A 13,221-nucleotide genomic window follows, 5' to 3' on the forward strand; every position below is an offset into this window, starting at 1 on the left:
TTATCAGATGTAGACAAAGCTCATAACTGTGTAACAACATTGTCTCTTTGCTAAATCTTATAAATTTGCTTCAATACAATTATTTGCTCTGTAGTTAGCTCCATCTGTGTTGCTTCTATTGAATCTTCTTTGGATTTTGGTCTCCCTAATCATTAGATCAAATGTATACACACACACACACACACACACACACACACACACACACACACACACACCACTTATGCTGGTGACATGTATAATACATTGGTGCTGGTGCTATATAAATAGCACCCTGTACACTCTGTAAAGTGGTTGGCATCAGGAAGAGCATCCAGCTGTAGAAACTATTCCAAAACAGACGATTGGAGCCAGCCTGGTGCAACTCTTTGGCTTACCAGCTCCTGTCAAACTGTCCAACCCATACCAGCATGGAAAACAAATGTTAAATAATGACGATGACACCCTCATCATTTAATGTCCATTAAATTGCACTGGTATATGCATTTGATGCATATGAAAATGTGAGCTGTATAAATAAGTACTAAGCACTCAAAGTGGATGAACTGCCTTGGAGATGGGGACTTACAAAGAAATCAGATAAAGGGAGAGAGATGAAGACTGATTTTAACCCTTACAGCATGGGAACTAAATTATACTCAGTTCTGTGCAGGGTCGTGGAGTCGAAACAAAAAAATTTCGACTCCGACTCCTGTACTATTGGCACCTCCGACTCCAACTCATCTTTATGTAATCAAGTGATTGTGGTCTACATATCTCATAAAGCATATGCATACGCTTGTACTTTGAGTAGGCCTATATGTTATAACTGGTTTATATTAAAGAATAAAGACTTTGTGAGTCAGTATAGTTTTACTGACTCCGACTCCTCCTTAATTGTTTCCGACTCCACAGTCCTGGTTCTGTGCTTGTGCATTTAAGTCACAGGAACTGAATTAACTTGTTTTTGACAGTGGGGTACTTAAGGAAATTCTCCACATTTCATCTAATGTAATAAGGACATTTTATTTTTTTGGCCAATAGAAAGAGGTTGTTAGAACTAATTTGCATATGATTAGCATGTTATATCTGAATGGTTGTATGCAAGAATTTAACGTAGTGAGGGTAAAGATGTTGAGTCTCATGAAAGATGATTGTCCACACACAGTGAAGTAGGAAACGCTTCCACCCCTGTGTAAGTGTGGCAAAAAGGAGCAGTAAAAAAATGTGATATGATGGAGGCTTGACTGTATTAATATATATTTGGGGTTCTGTTAACCATTATGTTCCTATTAAGAGTTCATCTGCTTTTCCCACCTCTACCCTATCACTTTCTATCACTCAACCTTATTCATATTTGTCACCCAGTAACGGAGGATGAACATTAGATCCAGCTACATCCAGTTGTCTCATCCTACCATCTCTATCAATCTGCCTACCTCACTCTTTCTCTGCCCCATATCAATGCCTGAATAATGAAGGATTTGATCTGGTCACATCTGATACATCCAGATTTGCAATAGGTTTTGTTCTAAATAGATTTTCCCCTCTGCCATGTAGTTTAGTTTTATTGACCTTTAATGTTATCAGAATATTGTTAGTGCCTTTTTTTTTACCAGTTTTTATTATTTTTTTTTGACTATTCAATAATATTAATAATCTAAGACCTTCAAGTACTCTCTCTAAATTCATTGTAAAAATTATGAAATGTATATCTTAGAGAGAAAATATGACATTTTTTTTTTCTGATTGCTAAAAATAAAATTTTTTGTTTATTGAAAAGATAGTGTCTTTTTTTGCCCTCTATATGCATGCATGCATGTACACACACACACACACACACACACACACACACACCCTCTCTCTCTTTCCCTCTGTCTGTCTGTCTGTGTGTCTGTGTCTCTCTCTCTCTCTCTCTCTCTCTCTCTCTCTCTCAGGAGAGAATATTGAAATCAATTGAAATGTCTGAAGGATTACAAAATCTAAATACCACATGGTAGATTTAGATATAAAATATCATTTTAATGTTTGACATTTATTGAAACTACTGTGTGGGGGGAGGGAACAAAGTGGACATATTAATTTTTTTGTTTTTGTATTGACCTGCCCAAGACCACACGTGGTTCTTTAATTCGAATTTCTTCTTTCAAGTGATCTAAATTAAAACCTTCCATTGAAATTTCATGTTAACTCTTTCATTACCATATTTCTTTTGAGATGCTCTGTGTTTCTTTCAATTAATTTTTGAATATAACAAAGAATTTAGTAAAATAACTTAGTTATCATTCAGCTAGTGTTAGGAACATAGATTGTGACTAAGGTATGGTGGAAGATTTTAATTCAGAACTTATGAAAACATGACATTTGTACTCGGAGCCAGAGCTGGTTTCAACTGGGTTGGTATCGAAAGGGTTAAGGCCCACCTTATTCTCTCTCTCTCTCCATCTTTAACTATTTTGTCGCCATATTTCCATTGAGACACTCTGTGTTTCTTTCATTTACTTTAACTATAACAAAGAATTTCGTAAAATAACTTAGTCATCATTAAGCTAGTGTTAGGAACATAAATTGTGACTAAGGTTTGGTGGAAGATTTTAATTCAAAACTTATGGAAACAAAACGTGTACTACAAATCCAGAAGCGGTTTCAGCTGGGTTGGTATCAAAAGGGTTAAATATATCATGGTGCCTTTAACCCTTTTGTTATCATATTTCTGTTGAGATGTTCTGTGTTTCTTTCAATTAATTTTAAATATAACAAAGAATTTAGTAAAATAACTTTGTTATCATTAAGCTAGTGTTAGGAACATAAATTGTGACTAAGGTTTGGTGGAAGATTTTAATTCAGAACTTATGAAAACATGACATTTGCACTACAGAGCCAGAAGTGGTTTCAGCCGGGTTGGTAACGAAGGGGTTAAACTACATTCCAGAGGTGAGCTGGCAGAATCATTATCACACCAGGCAAAATGCTTAACCAGCATTTTGTTTTGTCTTTATGTTCTGAGTTCAAATTCTGCCAATGTCGACTTTACCTTTCACCCTTTCATGGTTGATAAAATAAGTACCGGTTGAAGACTTGGGGCCAATGTAATTGACTTACCTCCCTCTCCAAAATTGCTGGCCTTGTGCCAAAATTTGAAACCAAATTATGTTTCAAGCAGCAGCTTAATGACAGTTATCGTACTAAATTCTTTATTATTTTCGAAATTAATTGAATAAAAGCAGTGTATTTCAACATAAATAGGGCAACAAAAGGGTTAATGGATGATTTTAAGATGTTTGCTTTTATGAGGAAATTGTACTCCATAAACACAATAATCTCAAAATACCTCTCTTTTTTTCTTTCTTTTTTTCACAGATGACAGATCTGCATTTTATATGCTTATGACCATGGTGGTGGCTAACCAACACAAGTAAGTATCTGTGTGTGTGTGTGTGTGTGTGTGAATGTATGTGTGTGAGTGTGTATGTAAATGTGTGTGTGTGTGAATATATGCATGTGTGCATGTGAATGTATGCGTATGTGAGTATGTGTGTGTGAGCATGTGTGTGTGTGTGAGTGTGTAAGTGTGAGTGTGTGTGTCAGTGTGAGTCTGAATGTATGCGTGTGTGAGTGTGTGTGTGTGTAAATGTATGTGTGAGTGTGTGTGTGTGTGTGTGTGTGTGTGTGTGTGTGTGTGTGTGTGTGTGTGTGTGTGTGGTAAATCCTTCATATCTTGTTGATTATTATCATCATCATTATTAGCTTCTTCGAAGGTGGGGAGCTGCCAGATTCCACATAAGACAAAAAATGCTTAGCACTATTTCTTCCGATTCTTTCATTCTAAGTTCAAATTCTGTCAATGCTGACTTTGCCATTCATCCTTTTGCATTAACCCCAGTTAAACACAAGGGCTTAATGTAATCAACGTTCCCCATCCTTTCAAAATTACTGGTATGATGCCAAAATTAGAAAGAATTATTAACTTCCTCAAGTCTGAAATTTCAAAATGCAAAATATTTCTCTGTGTTCAACAGTCTCACTTCATTGATTTGTAAAAGTGCCAGTACAAAGTGATAACAGGTTTGTATTCCATCTCTAGAGTTATTCTGGGTTCCTAGCAAAGGTTCAATGAGTGTAAATTAGCACCACCAAACGAAGGCATGATTCACTGTTATGTTTGCTAATATTTCATTAACTTATGATGTTGAGCTTGAACCCCACCGTATTCCAAACACTAACTTAATAATGACAAAGTTATTTTACCAAATTCTTTATTTTTATATTTATTGAAACAAAGGCAGCATTTTTTTAAACAGAAATATGTTAACAAAAGTGTTTATAATGACTAAATTATTTTACTAAATATTTTAATTTTTTCAAAATTAATTGAAACAAATGCAGTGATTTGAAAAAAGACGTAATTAAAAGATTAAACTTATTCAAGTTCTCCTGGTAGGTGTGTATGAAAACATTAATGAAACCTGGCATAAAGATGGCATAACTCACCTGGTCTGAATCTAGATACTCTCCCTATTTTGTATGGATATTTGTTAATATAAAAGATTTTCAATAGTAGAGGCCATGGGTGGCTGTATAAGGTCAGTTGTTGTTAGGTTGTGTAGAATCTATTTTAAATCCTGGTACTTACTGCTAAACTGCTAAGTTACAGGGATGTAAACACACCAACACCAGATGTCAAGTGGTGGTGTGGGGATCTAACACACACACATACACGCACGCACACGTGCACACACCAGATCCCCTTGCTAGGCTTTGATCAGCCCTTGCTATAGTAGAAGATACTTTCCCAAGGTGCCACACAGGAGGACTGAATCCGGAACCATGTGGCTGAGAAGCAAACTTCTTACCGCACAGTCTCACCTGTGCCTGTATGTTTACTTCTTTCAAAAAATATTAAAAGAAATTTTCTTTTTTTGCAGATCTGTGTTGGACTTACTGCAAAATTCTCTCTTTGATGTGAATTATGCATGTGGACGTGCACAACGGAACCTTCTGCATATTGCTGCCAAGTAAGTTCAATTTTTACCCCGTCAGTTGACTATTTTATATTTTATATTTAAAAAAAAATTTTATATCACATTTAGTGATTAACATTATTTGGTGATTAACACATTTCCACCAAACCAAATCATTGGTTCCTTTCATTTCTGACAGCAGTAAAAATAATAAGGGAGTGTTTGTGTTTCTGAGTGCAGAGTAAATATCATAAGGGACCCTGTTCAAAGAATACCAGATTTTCATTCCATTTAATTATGATGATGATGATAGTGGTGGTGGTGGTGTATTTAAAGAGAAAAAGAAAGAAAATTTGTTTTGTAAAATAGTTAATGTCTTCCTTTTTTTTCTCTCTCTCTCGCAGCTGTGGAAGCTATGAATGCCTAAGTCTACTGCTTAAAAAAGGTGCAACAGTCAACGCTAGGGATGTCTCAGGATGTACTCCTTTACATCTTGCTGCACGTAATGGGTAAGTCATTTATATTTCTGGAGAATGGTTTTTATCCTTCTATTGACATCTGCCTACCTTTAACCCTTTACCATTCACATTATTCTGTCAAAGCTAATGCTTATTTAGTCACATTCATCATCATCACTGATGTTGTTTTCCATGCTGGCATGGGTTGGACGGTTTGACTGAGAACTGACAAGCCAGGAGACTGCACCAGGCCCCAATCTGATCTGGCAGAGTTTCTACATCTGGATGCCCTTCCTAATGCCAACCACTCTGAGAGTGTAGTGGGTGATTTTTATGTGCCACCGGCACGGGGGCCAGTCAGATGGCACTGGAATTGACCACACTCGAATGGTGCTTTTTACATGCCATTAATCATGCATTATTTTGTAGCAGCAAGATGTCGATGATGTGATTGTAAAGTTTCAGAATAATACCATACAGTCGACACGAGAGGCCAAACTGGCCAGTCTGAACACAAAACAGGCAGAATATTTTGGTTGGATATGACTGGCTTAAATGCTAAAGGGTTAAACATACTGTGAAAATAAAATACAATGATCATCTCCAATGGGGAAATTTAACATTTTTATTTATGTGAATAAATTATCTACAGTCAGAAGAAAATATAGAACTCTGGAGAATTTTATTTAAAACTACCAACTCATGTACCGCTATTATATCTTTTATTTTTTTCGCTTGTTTAGTCATTAACTGTGGCCATGCTGGAGCACTGTCTTGAAGAATTTAGTCAAATCGACACTGTCCTTTTTTTTAATATCCTGATACCTATTCTATCAGCCTCTTTTTCCAAACTGTCATCTTATGGGACCATAAACACACCGACATCAGTTATCAAGTTGTGGTGGAGGACAAACCCAGATGCACATGCACACACACACACACACACACACACACACACATTTCTCCCTTCCTGTCATCTTTGCATCACCCCGTCTGCCCATACTCACCCCTTATAATATAGGATAGCTGTAGACCTCACCCTCTACACAACCCACCTTATCATCTTCCTATTCTATCCCCACCACCACCACCACTTTGCTCAGTAACTCCTATCACTAATTGCTTCCCTCTCCCCTGTCACATCCCACCCCCAATTATCAATTACTTTTCTACTCAGCTACCCCCTCCTCTATCTTCCTCTCATTTTGCTACCCTCCTTCATTTCTTCTCCCTCACCTAGAATCATTGTTCACTCTCTCTTCTGTTTTCCCTTATTTATAGGGGCCACTTTAGGCCCTTAGACTTGCAACTAATGACGAGATCATCACTATTGCTGGTGCCATGAAAAAAAAAAGCACTCGGTCCATTCTGTAAAGTCATTGGTGTTAGGAATGGCATCCAACCATAGAAACCATTCCTTGACAGACAACTGGAGCCTGTCCAGTCCTCTGGCTCTTTGCTCCCTCTTGAACCGTCTAACCCATGCCGACATGAAAGACAGATGTTAAACCATGATGATGATGATGATAATGATGTATGCTCATGTAGGATAGTAGCAGAGAATGTGGCAGACCTAATGGAGATGACCTAAAATCATTCTTCAACAATATTTACTGTGTCAGATCATAATTTAACCTCGTCATTGTACATTCACAGGATGTAGAGATGCAAATTAGCATAAATATTTCCATCTGATAAGCAATTGAGTCAGTATCATGAATAATTATAATGATTATCGTTACTACGATCAACTGCCGGAGTGAAAGACACACCTCTTTTGACAATGTTCACTTAATTACCAAATGGAATTAATAGCTTTTTTTCATTCAGACTGTTTGAGGCATTCTGAATAATGTTTGCTGATCTGGCAACAGGGTCTCTTGGGCCAAGCAGAAGTTGCATCATCATCATCATCATCATCATCGTCGTCGTCATTGTCGTCACCATTTAATGTACATCTTCCATGCTAGCATAGATTGGATGATTTAACAGGATCCAAGGGATCTAAAAACTGCATCATGCTCTAGTGTCTGGTTTGGCATGGCTTCTGTCACCCTTCCTAATATCAACCACTTTACAGAGTGTGTTGTGTGCTTTATTTTTTGTGCCCCCCCCCCCCCATCCCAGCACTAATGGAGTTCTCATGTAGCATGCAAGACTAAGATCCTCTTTGATTGGCTGGGGCTACAGCAGAAAGGGAAGTGGGTTTAAGTGAAGAGGTGAGGGGTTGAATTGAGAGAAGTGGCAAAGACAGAACAGGTTTCTGGTTTTGGAAGATCTTTATGGATACCCACATTGCAGAGGCATGGGTGTGGGGTAACTGAGGTGGAGTTGGAAAGAGATAGACGAGAGGTGATGAGATGTCAGGGTGGACCCTCAAAAGTACAAGTTGAATAGAAGTGAGTGGGGACAGAAGAAGTGTAAGGGTGGAAGAGTAGAGGTTGCAAGTGTGTATGGGAGAGTGAAGGGTGGTTAGAGATCTACAGGGTGTCAACACGGTCTGGGTACATGCAGTAAATAAAATCATAACATAAACAATTAAATATAAGAAATAATGGTTTCTTAAAGTATGTGTTAATCCCCATGTACCCAGACTCTGTGGACACCCTGTAGAATGGGTGAGAGTACGAATATAATGAATGAAGAACAAGGGTCGAGGGGGTGGGGGTTGATGATAAATATATTTCCTGTTTATCTATTTTTTTCTTTTTCTCTTCAGCAAAAGGAAATGTCTTAACAAACTGCTAGAACATGATGCTGACATCAACATTAGAAATAACGAAGGGCTTACAACGGTAAGTGGGAATACTTCTTGGATGTCTATAACTAACAGAAGGATGGATGAAGGCTTCTTGAATGTGCTGGGTTTGTGGTTAAGATGTTTGCTTCCCAACTACATTAACATCATCATCATCATTTCGTGTCCCTTTTTCATGCTGGCATGGGTTTGACTGGAGCTGACTAGCTGGAGGGCTGCACCAGGCTCCAGTTGTCTGTTTTGGCAAGGCTTCTATGGTTGGATTCCCTTCCTAATGCCAACCACTTTACAGAGTGCACTCGGTGCTTCTTTTGTGATGCCAGCACTGGTGCTTTCTCTGCGATGCCAGCACGGGTACTTTTTATGTGGTGCCAGAATGGGTACTTTTTATGTGGTGGGCACCTTAATGAAACGTTTTTTACTGTAGCCTTGGGTTGACCAAAACCTTGTCAATGAATTTGGTAGAGAGAAACTGAAAGATCCCACTGTGTGTATGTATGTACATGTATGTGTGTGTGTATTCATGCATGTTGATGACCTAATGCATTACTGATCAATGTCTGTCTGTGTGTACATCCAAGTGAAGGAGCTTTCCTGAGTCTAAATCTCATCATCATTTTAACATCCACTTTCCATGCTTGTATGGGTCCGACAGAATTCACCAGAGTAGATTTTCAACAGTTGGATGCCCTTCCTGTTGCCCACCCTCACCTGTTTCCAATCAAGGTAATCTTTCCTCATTGCCAGACATATTTTCACTTGAGGCTGGATTTCAGTGACATTGCCATTGCACAACAATGGCACTTGCTTGCAATAATCACAATGTCAAGACTAAGAGACACCAAGAAACATACAGTGAGAAAGAGAGAGAGAGAGAGAGACACACACACACACACACACACACACACACACTAACTCTCACACACACACACACACACTAACACACACACACACACACTAACACACACACACACACACACACACACACACCTCATTTCTTTCTGTTTCTGTCTACCAAATTCATTCTCGTGGCTTTGGTCTTCCTGGAGCTCTAGTGGAAGAAACATACTCAATGTGCCATGCATTGGGACTGAACCTGGAACCATATTGTTGGCAAGCAAGCAGCCTAACCACACAGCCATACTTGCACCATTCTAATTTGTGTCTATTCTTATTTTACAGATCCATTGGTTGGCTGTTAATGGCCGGACTGAGTTATTACATGATCTCCTCTTGTATGTTAATGATGTTGACATAGAGGTAAATATTCTAACTTCCCTGTTATTTAAGACCATTTTACTGATTTGTAACTCAGATAAATGTATTGTTTTGCTTGTTAGAAAGTTATAAAGAAACACATATCCCACCATAGTCGAGGAATATCAACAGCAGATTTATTCTTTGCTGCTTATATATAAGAACAGCAGTTCTTGGTGGTCTGCGAACAACAGATTTGGTGTCTGTAGTTGATGAAGCATTAAAAAACTGGCATTCTGTTGGTTACAATGACGAGGGTTCCAGTTGATCCGATCAATGGAACAGCCTGCTCGTAAAATTATCATGCACGTGGCTGAGCACTCCACAGACATGTATTCCCTTCATGTAGTTCGCAAAGAGATTCAGTGTAACACAGAATGTAACAAGACTAGTCCTTTGTATTACAGATACATGAAGTATAATGGCCCATAACCACATGTTCTACGGTCCAATGATATAATTCATGGCCCAGTGGTCAGTTCTTACTCATGCATTGCCTTTATCATCTCTAAAGAGAATTCTCTCCTGAGACAATGGCAGCAGTAGAGATCTTTCCACATTTGAGTGTACACAAACTTGCTAAATGTAATTGTATACAACTCTGCTTCAATCAACTCTTCTTAGTGTACCTCTTATTTCTTTAGTCCACAAGGGGCTAAACAGAGGGGACAAACAAAGACTGACAAAGAGATTAAATCGATTACATCAACCCCAGTGCGTAACTGGTACTTAATTTATCGACCCCGAAAGGATGAAAGGCAAAGTTGACCTCGGCGGAATTTGAACTCAGAACTTTACGGCAGACGAAATATCGCTAAGTATTTTGCCCGGTGGGGTAACGTTTCTGCCAGCTCACCGCCCTAAGTGTACCTCTAATTAACGACTTGATGTGTATATGTCTAACTTAATATATGCATTAGATCATTATTAAGTAGATGTAATTTCATTATAAACATTTAAGAAGTTTTGATATTTTATCTTAAATGTAAAAAGAAAAAAGTAACCAACTTCAGTTAATTTTATTTCATGTATTATTGCTGCTGCTGCTGCTGTTACTACTACTACTACTACTACTACTATTTAAAAAAAATTTTATTTTTTATTTTTGATGAGCTGGCAGTATTTAGTATTTCGCCTGTCTTCACATTCTGAGTTCAAATTCCACCAAGGTTGACTTTGCCTTTCATCCTTTTGGGGTTGATAAAATAATTACCAGTTGAATACCAGTACCCCCAAATTTCAGGCCTTGTGTCTATAATAGAAAGGATTATTATTGTTGTTGTTGTTGTTATTATTATTATTATTATTATTATTATTATTATTATTATTATTATTGTAGGATAGCCAAGGTCAAACAGCAATTCATGTGGCATGTCAGAATGGACACAACTCGGTCAGTAACAATGTCTCTATCTCTCTCTCTTACAAGTTGTTTTTCATGTTTATTCTCATTTTTACTTTTCTCTGATGTCTTCTTTCTGTCTAATGTTGTTATAAATTTTACTTTTTGTGTTCATCTTGTCTTTGTAACTTTGTTATGGTCTTATTAAAACTAAAAATCCTCTCTCTCTCTTCTCCTCCTCCCCCTCCTCCTCTTCCTTCACTCCTCCACCTCCTCTGTCTTATGTTTGTGTCTTAATGTCCTACAGATATTAGCCTTTTTGTTAGCATATTTCTCCTGGCAATTAATTTTTAAACTAACGAAGTACAGTAGAACCTCGCAGTACGAATGTCCCATTGTACAAGTGTCCCATTGTACAAGTGTCCCATTGTACAAGTGTCCCATTGTACAAGTGTCCCATTGTACAAGTAATTTGTTGTATGAACCAAGACTTGTGTGAGTTTTTGTCTTGAAGTACGAGTGGAAATCTGCAGTACGAGCTCGCAAATCATCCCATCTTTATGGTAATTCCATTAATAAAACCAGTTTACATATTTCTTTTGCATTTTCTTTTTCATAATTGTCATTTTACTTGTAACCAGACCTTTTCTGTTTTAAAATCCATAAAAAATTATTTTTGAGTGGTATTTTGGGGGCTAGAACAGATTAATTATATTTTAGTTAATTTCAATAGGGAAAATTAATTTGTAAAACAAGTAAATCGTAAGACGAGCTCGGTCATAAAACGAATTAAACTCATACTGTGAGGTCTCACTGTATTTAGTAAAATAACTTTGCCATTATCAAACTAGTGATAAGGTGACAAGCTGGCAGGATCATAACTGTGCTTTGTGGCATTTTTGAGCTCAAGTTCCACAAAGGTCAACTTTGCTTTTCATCCTTTCAAGTTTGATAAAATGAGTACCAGTTGAATACTGGGGTCGATGTAATTGACTTATCACTCCTTGAAATTGCTGGCCTTGTACCAAAATTTGAAACCTTCTACTACAGCCTTGGGCCAACCAAAGCCTTGTGAGTAGATTTGATAGATGGAAATCAAAAGAAGCCTGTTGTATGTGTATATGTGTGTGTGTGTGTGTGTTTGTCCCCTGCCATCATTTGACAACCAGTGTTGGTGTGTTTATATCCCCATTACTAAGCAGTTCGGCAGAAAAGACTGATAGACTATGTACCAGGCTTAAAAAGAAAAGCAAAGTACTGGTTGATTTGTATTCTTCAGGATGGTGCTTGAAACAATTAAAAGATAAACGGTATAAAATATTCCACATTTGAAGAGGGAGTTTTAACTTAAATTCTTCATCATCAGTAAATTTTATAACTGTTTTTCTTTCTTTTTTTTTGCATTTTATTTTTCAGATAGTGGTGTGTTTATTAGACAATGGCTCAGATATAAACAGATCTAATCATTTTGGTTCAACCCCATTACATTTTGCTTGCAGGTAATTGTTAATTCATTGACTTCACCCTTTCGATACCAACCTGGCTGAAACCACCTCTGGCTCTGTAGTACAAATGTCTTGTTTCCATGAGTTTTTAATCAAAACCTTCCACCAAACCTTAGTCACAATTTATGTTCCTAACACTAGCTTAATGATAACTAAGTTACTTTACTAAATTCTTTGTTATATTTAAAATTAATTGAAAGAAACACAGAGCATCTCAATAGAAATGCAGTAATGAAAGGGTTAAAAATAAAATGGTAAAATAAAGTCTTAAAAGAAAAAGGATTATCCACAATCCTTGCAACAACAACCTTAAACACTTTTTTGAATTCCATATGTGAAACACTTGTGGACATGTTTACAAAATCAAAAAACAACATAGAACCCATTTATTTGCACTCAGAATTGGTGAAACGTGGAATAAACTACCCACATCGATTGTTAGCTGTTAGGACACTACATCCTTCAAAACCTCTATGCTTCCCAAAATTCACCAACAATACACCTGATGCTCCTCTTCCCTCTATTTTTTTAAACAACTCATTCACTTTTCACTTTCTGTGCATTATTCTTTGTACTCTACATGCACTTTTAGCTTCCTTTTCTGAGGAATTGTGGTGCACCTGAGCACTGAATACAATAAGTTTAGTTTGCATAAGATTTTATTTGGTCTTTATATATTTACTACCTTTGTATACACAGTTGTTACAGAATGTCTTATAAAACTACAATAATTGAAAATGGTGATCTAAAGGTTTTTAACAGTTAGAAAAGTAAAAAGATGATAACCATCATCATTTAAGATCTGTTGTTTGTGCTGGCATGGATTAGATGGTTTAAATGGAGCTGGCAAGCCATGGAGCCGGCAAGCCATGGAGCTGTTAAGCCTTGGAACTGGTAAGCCAGACAGCTGAACCAGTCTCAAGTTGTCTGTTTTGGCTTGGTTTCTACATCTGGATGTCCTTCC

General features: G+C 37.3%; 1 protein-coding gene across 1 annotated transcript in view; it reads left to right on the plus strand.

Moving 5' to 3' along the window:
* The window catches only part of LOC106869625 (E3 ubiquitin-protein ligase HACE1), a 79,145-nt gene that overhangs the window by 34,825 nt on the left and 31,099 nt on the right, over nucleotides 1-13,221 (plus strand). The window contains exons 2-8 of the mRNA XM_014915435.3: nucleotides 3,337-3,391; nucleotides 4,902-4,991; nucleotides 5,342-5,446; nucleotides 8,115-8,190; nucleotides 9,336-9,413; nucleotides 10,750-10,803; nucleotides 12,169-12,251. Of these exons, the coding sequence (XP_014770921.1) occupies nucleotides 3,337-3,391; nucleotides 4,902-4,991; nucleotides 5,342-5,446; nucleotides 8,115-8,190; nucleotides 9,336-9,413; nucleotides 10,750-10,803; nucleotides 12,169-12,251 (541 nt within the window). The remainder of the gene's footprint in view (nucleotides 1-3,336; nucleotides 3,392-4,901; nucleotides 4,992-5,341; nucleotides 5,447-8,114; nucleotides 8,191-9,335; nucleotides 9,414-10,749; nucleotides 10,804-12,168; nucleotides 12,252-13,221) is intronic.

Source organism: Octopus bimaculoides, chromosome 3 (assembly GCF_046866305.1).
Source record: "Octopus bimaculoides isolate indiv1 chromosome 3, ASM4686630v1, whole genome shotgun sequence".
NCBI classification, from domain to species: Eukaryota; Metazoa; Mollusca; class Cephalopoda; order Octopoda; family Octopodidae; genus Octopus; species Octopus bimaculoides.